Source organism: Rousettus aegyptiacus, unplaced genomic scaffold, assembly GCF_014176215.1.
Source record: "Rousettus aegyptiacus isolate mRouAeg1 unplaced genomic scaffold, mRouAeg1.p scaffold_m13_p_1, whole genome shotgun sequence".
Taxonomy (NCBI): Eukaryota; Metazoa; Chordata; class Mammalia; order Chiroptera; family Pteropodidae; genus Rousettus; species Rousettus aegyptiacus.
Window position 1 is genome coordinate 11,418,902 of NW_023416284.1, and position 18,988 is coordinate 11,437,889.

The window sequence follows — 18,988 nt, forward strand, 5'->3', positions numbered from 1 at the left end:
CTTTATCTGCTTTGCTCTCCAGCCGACATCCCCAAGGGACATCTTTTGGTGGGGGTGGCAGAAGGAAAAGCCAAAGTAGAGGAGATGGGTGAGGGCACTGAGGGGGTGCTGCCTGGGGGGTACTGGGTCTGAGCCCTCTCCCTGGGGCGTGTCACGACCAGGTGTGGAAGTAGTGAGCCATTGTTACATTTACCAACAATTTAAAGAAAGTGTGTGCCAGCAGGGCTCCTACCCAGTCACCTGCATGCCCACAGGCCACCCAAACTGAGAAAGGAGGGGGCGGGACCCTGAGGAGAGCACCCCGACCAAGCCTAAGCCATAGCCTCCAGTAAGACTGGGTGTGGGGGCCATGCTCAGAGAAGGATAACTCAGGCGGTGGTGGTGGGGAGTGTAATTCGACAGGCTGCCAGCCTATGTGTGCTGGACACGGAGCTGGGAGAACTGGGTGCTGCCCGCTAGCCCCTGCTGAGGAGTGCTCCTGATCGCTGGCCAGGATGGCCTGGCGCTGTGGGCCTGGTGAGACGGCGCCTTCCTCCCTGACTCACGTGCGGCGAAAAGCAGCAAGAATAAGTGTGTGACCACGATGAGGCCTAGTTTCCAGAGGAGCCGAGGCCTGGGTCACTGCAAGCACGGCTTAATGGAAGGACTCAAGGGAGGAAGACTCCTCAGGCCCCCATCGCTCACATCCTAGGGAGCACCCCAAGCTTTGACCACTCTATTCCAAAATGTCTCCTATCCTGTCCCTCCTCCACGCCTCCTGCCTGTGCCCTTATTAACTCTTGCCTTGAGGCCGCCACCAGCTCCTTCACTGACCACAGCTTGTCCCCTCTGGCCCTCTCGGGGCAGCCCCCATCCAGGCCCCACTCACCTCTGTCCTGGATGCCTCTAACAGCCTCCTTCTGCCAACCCGCCCTTTGTGTCACTGGCAGAACCATTTGTTTTAAAAACACATCGGATCAGATCGGTCCACGACCTAAAAATCCTGAGACCCCCCTCGCACTGCCTCTGGAGGCGAACGTGCCGCCTCGTGTGGTCCGCCGGCTTCCTACAGGAGAACACGACGGAGGCGGCACCCAAAGGGTGATGCCGAACGCACTCCCAGGAGGCCTGACCCCTCGCAGGGCCCCACAGCTCCGGCCTCGCTGTGGTGCCTGTTCCTGGGGCCACCACGGCTGACCACGCTGGCCACTGGAGGAGGGGCTGCCACCCGCCCGTCACTGTGAGCACACAGGGTGCTGTGCTGTCTATGCTGGAGGAGGGGCTGCCACTGGAGGAGGAGCTGCCAACCGCCCGTCGCTGTGAGCACACGGGGTGCTGTGCTGTCTGCGCTGAGCTGACGGCTCGACGCGCTTCTGTGCAGATGTTTATGTAGCATCTACTGGATGCCAGGCACAGAGGGCGGGCTGAGACCAAAAGACGGTGTGGCAGGAAAGAGGTTTCTTTCTTTTCTTTTAAAGGTGGACAAATCTGCGTTCAAATCCTGGCTCTGCCTCGTACTAGATAAATCATCATGAGCAAATGACTTAACAGGTTGAACCTCGGTTTCCTCACCTGTTAAATGGGAAAAACTACCTTGCTCACAGTCTGGCCAAAGGAGACAGCCCGTGCACGCATGTTCATGCGTTAGCACTGATTTGCTCAGCTTTTCCGGAAGCCCTTCGTCTCCCATTCAAAGCGACCACAGACGTCTCTCCAAGGCTCATCCGGGACGCACAGCTGAACGCACAGCCCTCATTTCCCGTCTGCTCAGAAGCTGCGCATCATTAACTCAGACCTGTCTCCCTCACTGCGTCCCTGCCCCTCCCGTTACAGTTACTTACGTTGGAAACCTGCCCCGGCTTTAATGCACCTCGGATGAGTTATGTGACTGGCCGTTAGGATGATGACAGAAGCATGAATTTCCTCATTAAAGCCCAAGAGCACAAGGCAATCCAAACAAGGCCCGTGGCCCCGGCCCGGTGCGCTGAGGACAGCCACTCGTCAGGCCTGTTTGGCTTGGCAGGAGGCGCTGCTTATGGCAAGCCGGAACCAGACCCTGGCCGTGGGCTGACAGCTCTGATTTAAACTATTAGGAAGGCTAAGGATTAAATATTTGTCCAGGTCACTGTAAACCGGGTGGAATTATAAACAGTTCAGAGCGGTAAGTGATGCAGGAAACAGTCTCCGGATACAAATTTAGGATTTTCCACCATTGCCCAGGTGGCAGGGCGTGGGGGAGGCTGGCTGTGGTGGAGCTGGCTGCGGGGGGGGGGTTCAGCTGCCCTCACCCTGGTCAACGGTTCCTGGAAGACAAGGGCCCATTTCCATGCAAAAGTACGGGCTCTGCCCCAGGGAGCCTGAGCCTTGGTTCTGGGATGGATGCAGACAGCCCTGCCCAGAGGCTAGCGCAGGGGGTCCCCAAGATCCCTGTGGCTTCAGGCCCGTGGCACAGCGGAGGCAACGGAGGTTTTGCAAGAAGGTTCAGATACACGTCCAAGGCGTGCTGGCCGGCAACATGTTGGCCCTGCACTACAACTTTTCAAATGCATGAAGATGCTTTTGCGACTAGAATACGAATTCACTTAAGAGTTACTAAATTTATCCTTCCTGGCATACACTTTTTCTATCAATGGCTAGTAAAAATATAATCTTATTGAAATCAATTTTTGACGTTAAGAAGAATCCTTCACAAAGGTGGAAGGTGGCTCCCTCCGGGGAGGTTCTCAAGGATGCTGTGTTTCTGCCAATACCAACTTTTCTGGGGCCAAGTACCACAAAGTCTACGCTCTCTCTTCCCTTCACACAAAGCACCCCGCTGCCCTGCATTGGCACAAGGCCTGCCCCTGGAAGGGGGCTGGGAAGGTCCTTAAACGAGAGCCCTAAACCTGCTTAGATGCCTAAAGCAGCATCTGAAGTAGAAGATAAGACAAGTTTGCTCTGGGGGAGGCAGCACCTTCCAGTCCCAGCTCCCAGTTCGACTTAGACACACCTCCACCTGGAAGGGACATCTTGGAGATGGGTTGCTAACGACACCTAAGCAAAAAAAAGACAGGCAAGAGGAAGGTACACAGTAGCTGTGATATTGTGATTTACAAGAAATACATATTTGGTCATTCAGAAGACCAAAATATATTTCTTACACATTTGGTTTTCATCCCCAGTCCTGGCTCACAGGCCCCTAAAATCACTGAAATTTCCTAAGCAGTAAGAGCAATGGGAACATCTTTTGTTACAGTAGTTGATCTCTTGTCCTCAGTTCCTGAAACAAAAACAAAAAACAAAACAAAACAAAACAAAACAAAAAACCCCCAAAGCTTCAGAGCTATAAAGGTGAAATGGGTGTCTTATTATTCATAACGAGCCCCTCTCCACAAACTGGGTTTATGTCAATGAAGTGACTTTTGGAAAATGCCTAAGAATGGGGGCTGGTTGTCAGGGGAACCAATGATGAATAGAGTTCGAGGGAGTGGAGAAGGGCTAGAGGTTAAATCAGTCACCAGTGGCCAGTGACTTAATCAATCACGGCTATGTAATGAAGCCTCCATAGAACCCCACAGAGGCTGGGGTTCAGAGAGCCTCCAGGATGGAAACAAGAGTCCTTCCAAGTGCCACCATAACAGCCCCAAACTCCACGAGGACAGACTCGCCTTTGTTTGAGACCACGCCCTATACCTCGGACTGTCGATTTGTATCGTTTAATAGCCTTTGTAATAAAGCATTCATCAAGTGAGTGAGCTCTGTCAGCCACTCTAGTAAATTAACTAAACCTAAGGCAGGATTTGTGGGAACCTCTGGTTTATAGCTGGTTGATCAGAAGCACACATGACAACCTACACTTGCAACTGGCGTCTGAGATGGGGGCGGGGGGCGCTGCGGGGCAGTCTTGTCAAACTGAGCCCCTGACCTGTGCGATCCGACGCTATCCTCATGCAGTGCCAGTAGGACACCCTGCTGGTGTCTCAAGAATTGGTGGTGGTATGGAGACCACTGCCCTCCCCATGAAGAAACTGCGTACAGAACCCAAAAGTTGACATTTGTCAACTTCTAACGAGCACATAAATTACCCGGAGAACTTTGTTAAGTTTAGATTCCCATTTGGTAGGTGTGGGTAGGGCCCGAGACCTCTGCATTTCTGAGCAGCTCTCTGGTGATGCTGAAGCTGACGCTGGTCCTGGACTAGGCTGTGAGTGGCAAGGCCCAGACGCCCTCGGGTTGCAGACGAAGGCTCTTGGAGAGGCGACCTGCCTGATGGGGCTGCTCATGACCACAGAGATGGGAAACGAGCAAAGCATCGCCTCTCACTGCACAAAGGAACCTGCGGTAGGCCACGGGGTGAGCCCTGACGAGGGTGAGGAAAAAGAAACCGCGGCCAAGCCTGAAGTCACCCGGTCCTACTACGGCAGGAAGCCAGCTGGGAGACGGAAGGCGGCATTCAACCGGAGAGCGCAAAGGGCATTTGTTCGAAAATATGAAGTCCCACTTAGACGGTGGATTTACTGTTGGCTAAACAAGATCACCCTAAAGAGCACCCTCAGAAAGATGATTATCAGACTGATGCCTCCGTCTAAGACAGTCTCTGGTAGCCGTGCTAGAGGGCTCTGAACTTGGCTTTTTGAGCTAATTAATACGAGACACAGTGTCACCTTAATGTACAAGTAACAAAGCCAGAAGGAATGCTAACACCTGGATGACTAAAACCGAGATTCAATGTAACTGTCATGGCAGAGTGGATAAAAACGAAATGGAAGGATAAATGTAAAATCTCATTAAGAAAAAAAGATTTACTGCACAAGAACAGAATGGGAAATTCCTGGACGTTCAGTGGTTCATGGGAAAAGAGATGAGGGCGGGGGTGCCAGGGGGTGGCCGCTTATCGACTGCACGCTCGTCGGGTGCCAGCCAAGGCAATCCAGGCCCCGTTCTGGAGGACAGGATTTGTTCCGGTTGCCATTTTTTATGGAGGCTGACCTACATGGAATGGGCTGTCTCTTAAAGCAGCGAGCTGCCTGGAAGGGTGGCGGGAGGTGTCAGGTTGGGAGTGACCTCTAAACTTTTCCAATGTCAAGATCCTGTGACTCAAGCAACCTTTTGACAGCTTTGGCAAAATGTACTCATTTTTTTCTTTGCAAGGTGAACAAGTATTCTGAGTTTTGAAAAGTCCCCTGCTGCGGCCTGCACTGGAGGATTCTGGTGACTGCTGTCCAGCTCTATTTTTTGGAGCGCTGCTGTGCGGGGACCGGAGCTGAGCAGAGAGCAGGCTCGCCATAGCGTCTGTCGGTTGCCGGCCACTTCCAGGCACCTGCGTGGGGAGGCTGGCAGATCCACGTAGATGCTTAAAGCAGGCGCTCCCTCTTCTGTATCCTTTTAGCTGTTAGCGCAGCCTTTTCTCTTTTCTTCTCCTTTTTGGGGACCCTGGCTACTGTCCCCCAGCAGCCTGTTGCCAACCATCTGGGCTGACCCTCTGGCTCAGCCATCACTCCTCAGACTGCCCAGCCCACCTGCAGGATTATGTCCATCAGCTATCCCTGCAGAGAGCATCTTCCCAGCGTCCGGGGGCTGCTGCCTGCCCACACCCACCCCTCCCTCTATTGTGAAAGGCAGCCAGATTTTACTGTAGGACAGACAGCAACACGCCTTTTCCATATGGTACCATGGGTAGTCACATGAGCCAAGTCTGGCCAGACTATTTCCTCCCCTCTACCCTCAGGAGATGATCCTGTGATGGACCAGCAACCCAAACCCGGCCAGTGACACATTTCTGGGGCATGGTAAACCTATTCTGAAAGGGGAGCTCTGTCCCACCGACTGCCAGGGCCCAGCCATGCTGAATGATGCCTGAACTTCTCGGTAATGTGAACTGACTCGTTTCCATTTCTGCTTAAGTCAGAGTTTTACTTCTGTCACTTGCAACCCAAGAGTCCTATTCCTAACACTTGGTCTAAGTCACAACTGAGAAATTCATTCATTCTAAGATGTTACCAGTGGTATGTCCTAAACATTACAGGAGCCTTATAATGTAAACACCTAGACCCAAATAAAAAACTTCCCATGATCGAACCTCAGGAATCACCCATAGGCCTAAGGGAAGATCATGTCAGGCACAGGGCTGCCCCCGGACACCCATGTGGGGACAACTGCTCGCTCATCTCCACACTGTCAGTTCTGAGGCTGGCACCTGCGGGCCCCGGCAATTCTACCTGTCTCGTAAGGCTGCCTCCGAGGTTCATGGTGCCAGAGCCGGACTTGTTGGTCTGCAGCCAGAGCATCACTGTGGAGGTCAGCTTGTAATGGGCGGTGCGACCACTGGATTTCTCCTGGGGGGTGAGACAGAGATGAGACCCTTACGTGCAACCCCAAGCTGAGGGGCTGAGGGGGCCCCCGAGTTCAGGGTCATTCTAACATGCCCCTTCCTTAGCCATCACCATGGCGTTACTTTTCTTATAAAATCCCAACTGGTTTTCAAAGGGACTGAATCTGCAATCGTGTGTCGTGGTTCGGGGATGTTTATCATGAATGACTACTGCAGTCCTGACTCATCTTTAGCCAAATGGCTTCGGGCATTTTTAGGAATTAACAGGGGTGGGTTTATGTATGTATCACAGCACTCCCTCCTTCAACTTCAAGAAGCATCTACTGGAGGATGGGCGGGGACGGGGGGGGGCACGTTGTTTGGCGTGGCACCTGCTCTTGGGGGCCCTGGGCCGCCAGCGGCGGGGGAGCTGTACCTGCACTTCCACCACGTGGATGGAGTCCCAGCAGCCTTTGATTTTCTTTGATCCGTCTCCAGCCTTCTTTATGAGGATCACTCCAGCAAAGCCATGATCCAGATCCCAGAGGTAGACAGATGAGACGCCGCCTTCAAAATACCTGCAGGAAACAGGCCCCCGTGCTCATTAGACATTAAACCTGTCAAAGCACAGACCATCGGCCAAGGTCCCAGGGGCTGTCACTGGGCAAAGATTGCCTAAGTGTCCATCTGAGATTAAGGACCTTCCCTGCAATGGGCCCAAGGTTGATTCCGGCATGTGTCCTGAACCTCCACTGGTCAGGAGTGGGGGCTCAGCATCCTTTGGAGGGGGGGTCACAGAAAGAACACGGCTTAGGAGTCCTCATGATGAAATCTGAGCTGAGCTGTGCCACGCACTATAACCTTGTGGTCTTAGGCAAATTTACCGAACTTTTCCAGGCTCCAGGTTCCTCCCAGATGAAAGATCCAGCAAAGTGCCTGATGTAGAACAGACACTCCGTGGGGGGTCATTACCACTGAGTCATCGTGTCTGTCCGATATGTCTATCTTTTGCAACAGCTCATCTATACAGGAGCTAAGAACCTTTCAGAGCCCGGGCACACCAGGGCTTCTGTGGTCCTCCAGGGCAGCTTGCTGCAACCCTCTCTCCAGGAATGAAGGGCTAGGCTTGGGATGGAGCTTCCTCCTCAGGCCTGAGCCAATGAGAAAATTCCTAATTAAGATCAAATGCAAGAGGAAAAGGAAATCAGGCTAGGCTCCCAAATCCAAGAGACCCATGTGGAGATGCAGCGGTGATGGAGTCAGGATGCTGTGAGCACAGGTCCGAGGAGCTCAGAAAGCAACGGCAGATCGGCAGCTAACGTGCACGCGATGCTTCCAATTCTGCTGATCGCCAACGGAAACTGGGAAAATCTCGCCTGGTGGCAGCGAGCACATTCCTTACCAGAAAGCCTGTGGCCTCTCTGACCCCAATTAACCCCTGCTCAACGGTGCGGCAGGCACACTCTGGGACCCGCTAGGAGTGTGACCTCAGATGTGCACAGCAGGCAGGCAGCACGCTGTGGTGACCGTGGGCGCGGGTCCCAGACCCGCCCCTCTGTTCCTGTGTTCATCCACCCAACAACTATTGAGGAAGGACCACCAGGTACCAAATGTGTGAACTGGGCCTTAGCACTGTAGAGACAAAAACAATATAGGAAAGTAGATATCTGACTAAAGATTATTATTAATTTTAAGACTAAAGGTTAATTTTAAGAACAAGTACTCAAAGTAAACATGTCTTTGATTTATAGCTCAATAAAACTGGTATATAATAAAATTATACATGGGAAATGTTAACATTTAGAGACCGTGGGTGAAGAAATATGAGAATTACTTGTACTGTTTATTGCTAATTTTACTGTAAAGCTGAAACTATTTCAAACTAAAAAGTATTTTTCTTAAATTAAAAAGTTTTTGTGTAAAGATCGGTATACACCAGAGTGTAACTGAGGGACAATCAAACCAAGGAAGCAGCCCCTCCTCACGAATGAACGACAGCCTTCTGCCTGCGAGCTATATGGGTAGGCGGCTCTCTTATCCTCCTGGTCTAATTCCCAAAGTCTGCTACCCTCGCCCCATCCGGCTAGGATTCCTCCAGCAGTCGGGGGCCCACTGCTGTCACCACTACATCCGTCCCCGCGGCTCTGTCCCTGCACCATCCACTACGATTAAGCTGTCAAATGAAGTTCACAACTATGCCCCGCTGGTAAGAAGCCTGGGAGGTGCATGAGGGCAGGCCCACAGGGCCACGATGCCGGCCCCAGGGCTAAATGTCGGTCACATGGAGAATACGGAGGGGTCTGGCGCCAGACAAGTGCAACACAGAGTGGCACTGTGATGGGGAGAGCACCAGTGAACGCGCGCGCGCGCGCACACACACACACACCCGTGGGGGTCCAGAGCTCAGAGCCATCCAGCTGTCCTCCAGGAAATCGGCCGACAGTGGGCACGCATGAAGCTCCTTTCTCTTGTTCCAAATCTCTTTTCAAACCCCCTCCCCATTCCCTTCCACACACCCCCCCTGGAACAGGGGAGGGGAGCAGATAAGCATTTTGGTCTAGGACCTAAGGCCCCATCTTGCTCTGGACGAGCCCCGCAGGGAGCCGGGCACACACGGGCCATGCCGGAATGCTCCTGGGACATATGGAGATGCACGGGTCACGTCTAGACTGCAGCCCTTGCAGGGCGCAGGTGAGCTCACAGCAGGGGTCCAGATGCCTTTCCCGCCTTGTCATCCTGGATTCTGGTGGCTCACAAGTTCACTGGGAGGCACCCCAACACCACCGAGGGAGCAGAAGCCCACAGCAGACCTGTGGACACCCATCCTGCTGGTGACAGATGGCTGGGTTCTTCCACCCAGTTTTCCCTTTTAGTCTGTCGAGTGAGCAGCCTCACATCAAAAGGGAAAAAACAGCTTTAAAAACCTGGCTTTCCTGTGCTGGCATAAAGGATGGCCCGATAATTCCTTCCTTCCGTTGGCCATCCTGAAATGAAGGCTCGAAGCCCAGCGGGCATTTTCATGCTTCCGCCCCTCACGGCTTGCGGCCCCAATGCTCTGCGCCTCCCCGGATCAGGGCAGCGGCGTCCCTGTCAAAGGCTCACCGCCCAGTGCGCTGCAGGAACGACGATGGTCAGGCCGCCCTGGCAGCGAACCAGGCGAGATCCTGGTGGCCTGACAGCCCCTGTCGACACCACCCAGTGACCAGTTCAAAAGCGCCAGGTGGCCTACAGTTGATCCGCCTCAGTCCTATCCCTTAGATTTGTTTTCTTCCAGAAAAATAAAACGGCGGCATGAATGCTTTATAAGGTGTGACTAGCCGTTTCCACCCCAACGTCCCACCCGTGGCCCGGCGCCCACGCCGGGCGGCTTCTCCCTGGCTTGCTCAGCTTCCCTGTGGGCCACACTGACCAGGCTCGAAGCTTCAAAACGCTGGACACAAAGGAGGTAAAAATACAAACCTCGAATGTGACCTCCACGTGGGTTACTGTTCCCCAAAATTAAAAAATTTACTGCAAGAACATTATTAAAAAAAAGGAAATTTAAAAATGAGCCCACAGCACCATATAGCGACTTATCCTATAAACCTGATTTTTCCAAATTCCTGTCCAGTCTTTGTCCAGATGCATAATTTTTATGTGACTGTAAGCACAGCAATGGCCCTGTGTTGAGTTCGGCTTTTCTCACTTGGCGCAGAATCATTTAGCACTTTTCCATGCAGCCACGTGACCTCCGTAATTGTTTTTAAGAGCTGGGACAGTATTCCATTGGGTAGTATCCTACTTTACAGTCGATTTGACTTTTAATAAAGAAATGGCAGCAGCAGAGGCGGCAGCGATGCTGAGGACCTCGCTGCGACTCTGTTCCCTCTTCCAGCCGGGCGTTTCCTGCCGAGGTGGGGCGCACGGACGTGCCGAAACCCAGCCCCGCAGGTGTGGCCCCAACACAATTCAGGAACGGACCTGCATTCCATCCACCCAACGGGATCTCCAGGGACTCGAGCGGCTGCAAGTCTCAACCCGAGGTTCCAAGACAAAGGGAGCAGAGGACCGAGGGATCGGAAAGGGCCGTTTCGGAATCACCCAGAAAGACCGGCCTCTCAGACAAGTGCCGTCAGGACCGCTGCGTGCCCGGTCGGTGACGAGGTGACTGTGGGGCATACAGACAGCACCCCCATTACACGGTTTACGGCTTTGCTCTGTGCGTGAAGCATTAATTAAAGAAGGACCTCAACAAGTTTCTGAAAATTTATTCTTACCTACTGTACTTTGATCATAATGACATGAAACAGAAAAAAAAATAATTTTTATATAGTTCACATTTATGAGTTCTTACATAAAGGCTTTTGTGGGTATTTTAAGAATGTGCTAAAATGCTGTCTGAAACCACATAAAGCCATCTGAGGAGTCGCCCGCCAGAACTAACAGCACACACATGGAAGCACTTTAACTGGCCTTTGTATATTTAATGAGTCAAATAGTATTAATATTGTTTAAATGCTAACATGCCATTTCAATAAGGTGGCTCTACCATCGCCAGCAACTCGCTCTTGAGCCTTGCACGTCCGTGTGAATGAACGCTCAAATGCAGCCCGGTGCTCAGAGCCGGCTGCGGAGTGATTAGGCCCGCCCTGCCCGCGTGCCATCATTTCAAAATCCCCAGCTCTCCAAGGAGGGAGGGAGGCAGGCAGACAGGCTCAGCTCGCTTGGGCTCAAGAGGGAAGGCTCTCTTCCGGCAGTGGCCTCTGACCAAGCGGGCAGCTCAGAGAACATCTTTGAAATGTGGAGGCTCAAAGATGAAAGCAAGGGCTTTTCTTGGGCCTGAAATCCACATACGCCATAAAGAGGATAAATGACCCGTTACAGCCTTACAGCACAGGGACAATCTGAGGGGAGACTGTGGAGGAGCCACCCTGGACAAAGTTAAACCATGAAGCGGTGGGGCCTCCGAAAGCTCCAGGAACGTCAGGAATCAGGGAGACGATGGAGCGACCCACAAACAAGTGGAGTGAGACTCTGCGCTGGGGTCCACCGGAGAAAGAGCTCCTTTGGCTGAATGACACCGGTTCTACAAACAGTCTCGGTGGCTTTCAAGACCTGCTCAGTAAACACTAACATTTCCTAAGGCAAATGGACTGCAGAGAATTCTGACAGTTGGGGCTGAGGAGAAGGGACCACTCTGGGTTGGCTCCGTTAAGTCCTACCATTGGAAAAATAGTATGTTATTCACTACAGGCAGATACAGGTGTCGTAAACTCCAAAGGATCAGGTCACCAGGGTCACCTGTGCGCTGGATGAGCCTGGAGCAAAAGGCAAGTCTCTCATGTGGGGCTGACCATTTATCAGCACACTCAATTACAATGAAGCATCTGGTCGAGTTTATTCTCTGTCACCAGTCAGATCCCTGAACCTGGATCAAACTAACAGGCTAATGTGTCAGTAATTCTCCTCTTCCCAGAGTTCTGTGTCCTTTCCCCCTGAAAGCCACTCTTCCACTTGAATAATGTCATAGTCACGTGTATGGATTCTATGTCCATTACTCTTCAACCACAGGATTTCTGAGGGCGAGGAGAAAAAGAGGGGAAAACATAATACTTCACACTCAAAATGACCTACTTCACAAAAGAAAGAAGAAAAGAAAATATTTCAGCTCCAAAAGCTTTATGGTGTGTTTGAAGCTGAGGAATGCGAGGAGACCTAGGATGGAAACTTGTTTCGGGAATCTGAGCTGTAGCTATGAATTCGCCAATTCCCAGTCCTGGCCGAGGCTGGGCTGCAAATGCAACAGGAAAGATGGGCTGGAATGGACTTTGAAGTCGGCCTTTCGTTCTCCTTTTCAAATCGCCTCCTGGGAGAATAGCTGGATTTGTGCTTCTAAAACAGAGGCCCCCAAAAGGTAATGAGTCACACAGGCCATGACCCTCCACAAGAGAACTAAAGCCAGGACAGACCTGCTGCAGGCCTTTCTTGGGTTCACTCAGACGTGGTCTTTTAGACACAAATGGACTGGGCCACCCTCACAGGGCTGGCCAGGAGGCTTGGACCTCTACAAATGCAAAGACATCTGCAATGCAGAGGTTCAGCCAGACACCCCCAAACTCAGACAAGTCAAGTCATATCATAAGGTAAGCCCCCTCGATGCTGGAGTGTGAGGGTTTTCTTTTGCAGTCGCTTCATTAAATAAAAGCAAGAAGGAAAGGAATGTGTTTATCTGGCACCAGTGTGGGGCCAAAGGCTACTTTCTCATTTGTACAGTGAAAGAGCCGGGTCAGGGGCTCACTAGGGCCCCTCCCAGCTTGGACCGTCCAGGATTTGGTGGCTGCATCAGGGCCATGTGAGGCAGACTGGGTACCACAGTGCAGATGTCTAACAGCTTAATCAAGCGGGGTCAAAACTGCTTACATGCCTCCAGTGACAGGGAAGTCACTACATTACCAGGACAAACACTTCCGTTTTGAACAATTCGAATAGTTCTTGTTGGACCTGAGTGAAAACTTCTACCTACTACCTTTGGGAACATACAAAACCAGAACTTAATTCTATTCCTCATGTAGTCCTTTTAAATATCTACAGATGGCTTATAAAACCGCCAGATTTCTTTTCTCTGGCCTTCCTGTCATATTATTCCTCACCAGACATGATTTTAAGTCCCTTTAGTTATATGACAACAGAAACCAATGCCCTGACTACGATGAATAATCTAGTGTAGAGACTAGCACGTCTCGGAGTAGAGACAGCCACTCCACCAAGGAAGGCGAGACTAAATTAGCTTTTTTGACAACACGCCTCACTCATATCGACATATGCTGAGTTTGCAGTCATCTCAAGTAAAAGTATTTTTTCTTAGGTGTTGTCGTGACATTGTCTCCCATATCCTATAAGAACTTGCTATACTGGACCAGAGAATATCACTTTCCACTCAAATCTGCTTTTATTCTTACAAACATAGCTTCACCATTTCAATATATCTTTTGTGTGGACCAACTCTCTGAACTTCAGAATTCTAAGACTTTCTAGAAAGAGTTTGGTAGCCTGGAGTGATGCTTTTGTGGGGAAGGTGACAGCCATCTTGGAAAGATGGCTATGGTCTGAACATTTGTTTCAAGTTGGGGGACAATACAAAGATGGGAAGTGACCACGGCCTCAATTCCTGCTGGAGAAGAAGGGACTTGCTAGGGTGTATGAGGGAGATACAGGAGGTGGGCTTGGCTGAAATGCCAAATGAAGAGTTCAAACTAAAAATTTATATGTCAGTGCAATTAAAACAAGTGGAATCCCTCTATTATCCTGTGCCAAGCTAGGAACATCCACCCTTAAAAGGTCCAAAGCTGTAAGACTCCATGGGATCACGTTCCCTACTCTATGTCCTTCTGTGATGTATGTGGTTTGTTCTGCTTGTAAGATCTCACTAAACAGTAGTAGTAAGACCTGTGATAAATGGTCATTAAGGACATTTTACCACGACATGCGCTTGGTCACAATCGACAATAACGAGGTCACATGGCCTCTCGTTCAAACAGAAACTCTCATGCTTGATGACTAATTTTACAGCAAGGACAGGGAGGTTAAAATCCAGAGGCAGAGCCATTCCACCTGTGGCTAAGTTCCTGCCCTTCAAACAATACCTTTTCGTTTCCTCCAGCTAGAAAAAGAAAATACGATCCCCAGCTATTAGTAGTAGTTTGTTTTTCTGATCATCCTAACATTCTTACAACATAAAAAGACACCAAGTGGTAACAACTCAATTCCACCCCAAGTAAAAAAGAGAAATCTCCAATTTGCTGGGGGAGGCATCTAAAACCTGGCTTCCTTCCTTGCAGTATAGACCAACAACATTCCTTTTCCGTTGGCTCCAAACTGGCCACTGTTGAGAAGCTAAGCTACCTCCTGTCCAACAGGAGATGGGCGCAGCTCCTGCAAAGCCCGCAGACAGCTGCAGAAGGCGGTGACGGCCACAACCAAGGGGCTGGGGACTGCGGGCTCTTCTCCTCACACTGCTGTTCCCGCCTCCCTTCAGGGTGCATCTGTCACACCACCTCAGGGACGCACAAGGGCACAGGAAACAGTGGCCTGCAAGTCCTGGCTATGGAGCCTGGCACAGAGCGGACACGTAACTGCTGGTGGCTGTTCGTTTTCCTAAGGGTATTCCTCTCTGGCTAAGAGGGGCAGACCCTCTCCCTTCTCCTCACCTTCAGGTGTTCTGAACTGTCCACGAAGCAAGGTCCTGCTGGGTCTGTGAGCACAGTCCCATACCTACAGCTCCAGGGGCTGGGGCTGGCTCCGCACAAAATGGAGAAAGATCAACACCTGGCTTTGTGCTGGCCAGTCCAGATCTGCCACTCAAACCCGACCGCCCTTGTTTGTGTGCTGAGACCAGCAATTATCACCATAATTTGTGGAACGTGCCTCAAGAGTCTGCCCGTGGACATCGGACAGGTATTCTGGAAATTCCTTCCAGGACACACAGGTGCAACAACCCCCTGAGCACACATACCAATGGGCTTAGGCATGTGCGACTTTAATGCCAGTCACACTTAGACGTGCACATCTGGACTGCGGCTGTGGCACTTTAAGGCCTTTCTTTACGAGGCTTTTATTTTTTTTTTACTTGGAGAGAAATAATGAAGGCCTCTCTGGAAACAATGGTGCCGCTGCAGGGGCCGCCAGCCTGGCTCTGGGATCTGACCAAACTGTCTGTGCGCAGCACCGGCTCTGCTCCTCCCCCACCACCTGTGGAAACGCTGCCAGCCGCACCCAGCCCGCCTCATGGGAACGCCGACGGTCAGGGCCTTCTGGAATTTCAAAGCTGCCACTATTACCCAAGAACTACCATTTTTGAGGACCTATTCTGGGTCAGGGGCTTGGCATACATTATTTTACAGTTAGGAAAACTGAAACCCAGAGAAAGGAATGTGCCCAAGTCACACAGCTGAGAAGTGGGGAGCTGGGGTTGGATCTGGGGTACGGCTGGCCCTATGTGGCCGTGGTTCAGCCTGGGAGGTTGAATTTAGGTGACTTAAACACACACGTGCAACCAGGCCACTGTACACAACGCTGCCCCACGGGGGAGGAGAAAGTCAGAGACTGAAGGAAGGGGTGTACTGGGTGGCTGGGAATCCGGGACACGCCGCTGAGCACCCTGCGCTGGGAATTATGGGAGGGCACATCCGCCACCTTGACGAGGCAGCTGGGGCCTGCCGGCTGAGCCTTTGGAAGACCACCCATCAGCGATGATGCCACAAAGCAGCGTCCCCAAAAAGGGCTCTGCTGGCAGCCTGGGACGCAGCCCGGGAGCACAGGGTCCCTGGCAGGAGACTGGCCAGCGGAGGGGGCTGGTCCTTGGTTCCAGAAGGTGCCTTCGCCCCGACACATAGAACTGCATACCCCAAAGCGTGGCTGTGTGCCACACGATTCTGAGAACCCGAGAGTTCTGCAGGAATGGGTCTCTGATGCTGACTCATGGATCATGTTGGTAAACAAACATGTCTTCAGCACACTCCCGTTTTCCACTGACCTTGCTCTTAGCAGGTGAAAGCAGACAGAGCATGCCCAGGCCACCGGCCCGGCCTGCAGCCTCAGGATGCCGGATGAAGGGGCCCTGAGGCGGATGCCCCATCACTGGCCACCAGGCTGGGGGGCGACATGCGGGCTTCTCTAGCCCCACTCCTCAGGGGTTCCAGAAGCGGCAGCAGACGCCTTTGCGTGAGACGAGTGGTCATGAGGGAGCTGAAACTCACACTCTGAGAGCAGGAAGCAGAGCCGACGACCCCAGAAAGCCGACAGGGCTTCTGTGGACCCGTCTTCCCCGCCGGTTAAAACGCCACACCTGAGGTACACTTGGGTTTCCCCACTGACTGCTTCCAGCACTTTTGCACAAGCCCAAGGCTGTGGCAAGCAGCGGGCGGGGCGGGGTTCTCAGAGGCCCTCAGAACGCACAGCTGGGATACAAATGATACGTGTTAAAACCCAAATACCAACTGCACTGCCGACAAGCTGAGAGTCACTCGGCACGACTGTCTTTACTCCGCCGTCCCTGGAACACCAGCTGTCGCGGCACGTGGTGCCTGTCGCAGGCTCCTTCGGCAGACCTTTAAATCTGGGAGGCGGCCCTACACCTCTGGGCAAGGGGGAAAAGGCTTATGCGCAGTGAGGCAGCGAGCCCTATCTGAAGGGGCGGGGAGCGAGGGCCGATGTGCCAAGCACCAAATGGTCCAGGTTTCATTGAGCTCCAGAACTTTCCCTGAACAACTCTCCCACCACCTTGGCGCCTACTCTGCCCACCCAGCGCTCTCACCCACTTCCCAGTGGGGTCCTAATGCTCCAGACGGACGGTAGGTTGGCCTGGCTGTTTCTGGCAGTGGGAAGCACTGGGTAAGAAACTACCGAGCTCACTCGGCCAGACTAAGGGAAGTAGTTGAGACTAAGTAGCCAGACGAAGGGAAGTCTGGGTCAAGGTCCTTCCACTCCTGGCCTCTCCGATCCAGCCTCCACTTGTTTATGGAGGAATTTCTTAGGATGCAAGTCAGAGCTGGCCTATGTGCCCCTGGGAGGTCCTTCCCAATGCACTGAGAATGACACCCAAAGCCCACGCCTGACGAGGGCCTGTGTACCTCTCCCCACCGCTCATGTCCTGCTCCAGCCTTCACTCACCTACCACACAACCTAGAACGATCTCAGGACTCTGCCCAAGCGAGCCCCACAGCCTTGACACTCCACGCCCACCAGGTTACATGGCTGAGCACAGATTCCCTGAGACCTCCTGATATCCTGTGATTCACTAAGAGGATTCAGAACTCAGCAAAGAGTCGAGCTGAGTATTCTAGTCAAAGGACACAGGGCAGAAGCAGCCATCGGTGGGGGTGTGGGACGTCCCAAGGAAACCAGATGCAAGCTTCCAAGAGCTTGTGACTGCTCCCCCTCTGCTCAGAGCATGGCAGGTTCTCAGTAAATGCTTGTGAAATGGTCGTAAGTTTTCTTTCTCCCGTCACCACAAATGGAAACTACTTCATTCCATTTTCAAGACAGAGATTGACTTGAGGTCTCACTGTGGGCTGGTGGCAGAGCCCTGACCAGAACCCACGGCCCTCTGATGTGGCCGGTAACATCACGCGGCTAGCTACTTCACCATGTCCGCACCCAAACGACCCCACGTGCACAGTCATAAATGCACAGAACACAAGACATCTATAAGATTACTGCCGTAAAATAGAATAACCCTGTTAAACTGACAGCTTGAAAGTCACCAAGTGGACATGATAAGTTGGTGTGAGGGGAGCCTTAGGGACAGCACCTCACTGAACGAACCCCTTAGCCCCTAAGATGGGCAGAGGTGCCTTTTAAACGGATAAAGAAACAGAGGCTCCAAAAATGTATGTACTTGCCTCCAAGTCAGTCGGCGAGTTAAGGGCAGAACACAGAATCATTCCAGGCCCCGCTCAAAGCCCGAACCCTCCCCATTCTGCGGCCCGGCCTGGACACAGTGGGAGGCGCCAGAGGCTTCTGAGAGAGGTGTCTGTGCCCCCGGCCTGGGCACCCCCACCCACAGCAGATACCTGCTTCCCAGACTTCTCCTACTTTCCATTTCTTTGGAAGATCTTGCCCTGCTTTCTACAGCCCCCGAGGCCCAATGTCCCCGTCCAGGGAGGGGAGAGCTGCTAGGAGCCCGGGGCCTGCGGTCTGGAAGGCAGCTGGGGTTTCAGGCACCCAGAAAACCACGGCCATGAACTTCTTCACACGGGAACGTGGCTGCCCCGCCCTTGCGGGGCCAGCGTTGCTCGGATGGTAAATGGCAGAGGGATGGAGAGTGAACGGAGGCAGCGGGCCAGGGGGAGGGCCATCTCCTAAGCATTCTGGCCGCTCCCGGTGAGGCTTGTGGGCCTCTGGGACTGCCATGGGGTACCAGCCTTGTCTCGTTCTGTAAACTTCTTCCAGACAAGAAGGGCTGATTAGAAAAGCTAATTAAAGCTTTTGAAGATTATCTCAGACCCAAAGCAAGGAAGAACACAATATGCCTTCCCGCCCTGCTCCCCGCCCCCCCACGACTCTGGCCTTCATTAAGCTTTGATTTCAATCAATTGCACACCCACTAAAATTAACTTATAAGGCCAATAAATTGCAACCGCATGTTTGAAGGTATTATCTGCTGCGAGCCAAGAGCCAAGGATCGCGAGCGCAGGGGAAGACGTCTGGCACACATGGGAGTAATCATGTGCAAGAGCAAGCAGCGCCAGGCCCTGCGGCTGGAGCATCTGGTCCCGGCAGAACCCGGGCCGGCGGAGCCGACGGCGAGAGAGCCGGAGCAGGGCAGGTTCCCGTCTTCTCTGGAGCCTACAAATCAAAGCACTGATCCTGGGGTCCAGGGCAGCCAACGGTGCCTCACACGACAATGGAGACATTTCTCTGGCGGCTTCAAGATAGGCAGGCACCCAGGGCCCCAGTGTTAAGTCTCTCTCAAGAAGGACGGATCGCTGAGGTCGAGTGATGAGCTTTTGTGACTGATGAGCTATCCTAGGCTTGGGCCTAAAAACACAGTCACTTCTGCTGAAAAAGAAGGGATCCCATGCGCTGGCTCCCCAAGAGCCTGCCTTCCTGTCCCCGTTCCCCAGGGCTGTGTTCGAATTCCGGGACTGAGCCAGGCTGTGAATTAGAGGTGGAAAACCAGCCTCGGGCTTGACTGAGAATGAGAATAGTCTAGATGTTGGGGACCAGGGTGGGAGGGCTTGG

General features: G+C 52.5%; 1 protein-coding gene across 2 annotated transcripts in view; it reads right to left on the reverse strand.

Annotated features, from left to right (window-relative positions):
• CAPZB (capping actin protein of muscle Z-line subunit beta) overlaps positions 1–18,988 on the reverse strand; it is a 123,941-nt gene that overhangs the window by 10,946 nt on the left and 94,007 nt on the right. For both annotated transcript variants that reach the window (XM_016128260.2, XM_036229373.1), the window contains exons 5-6: positions 6,705–6,846; positions 6,177–6,293 (exon numbers count right to left, since the gene is read on the reverse strand). In XM_016128260.2, coding sequence (XP_015983746.1) covers positions 6,177–6,293; positions 6,705–6,846 — 259 coding nt within the window. The remainder of the gene's footprint in view (positions 1–6,176; positions 6,294–6,704; positions 6,847–18,988) is intronic.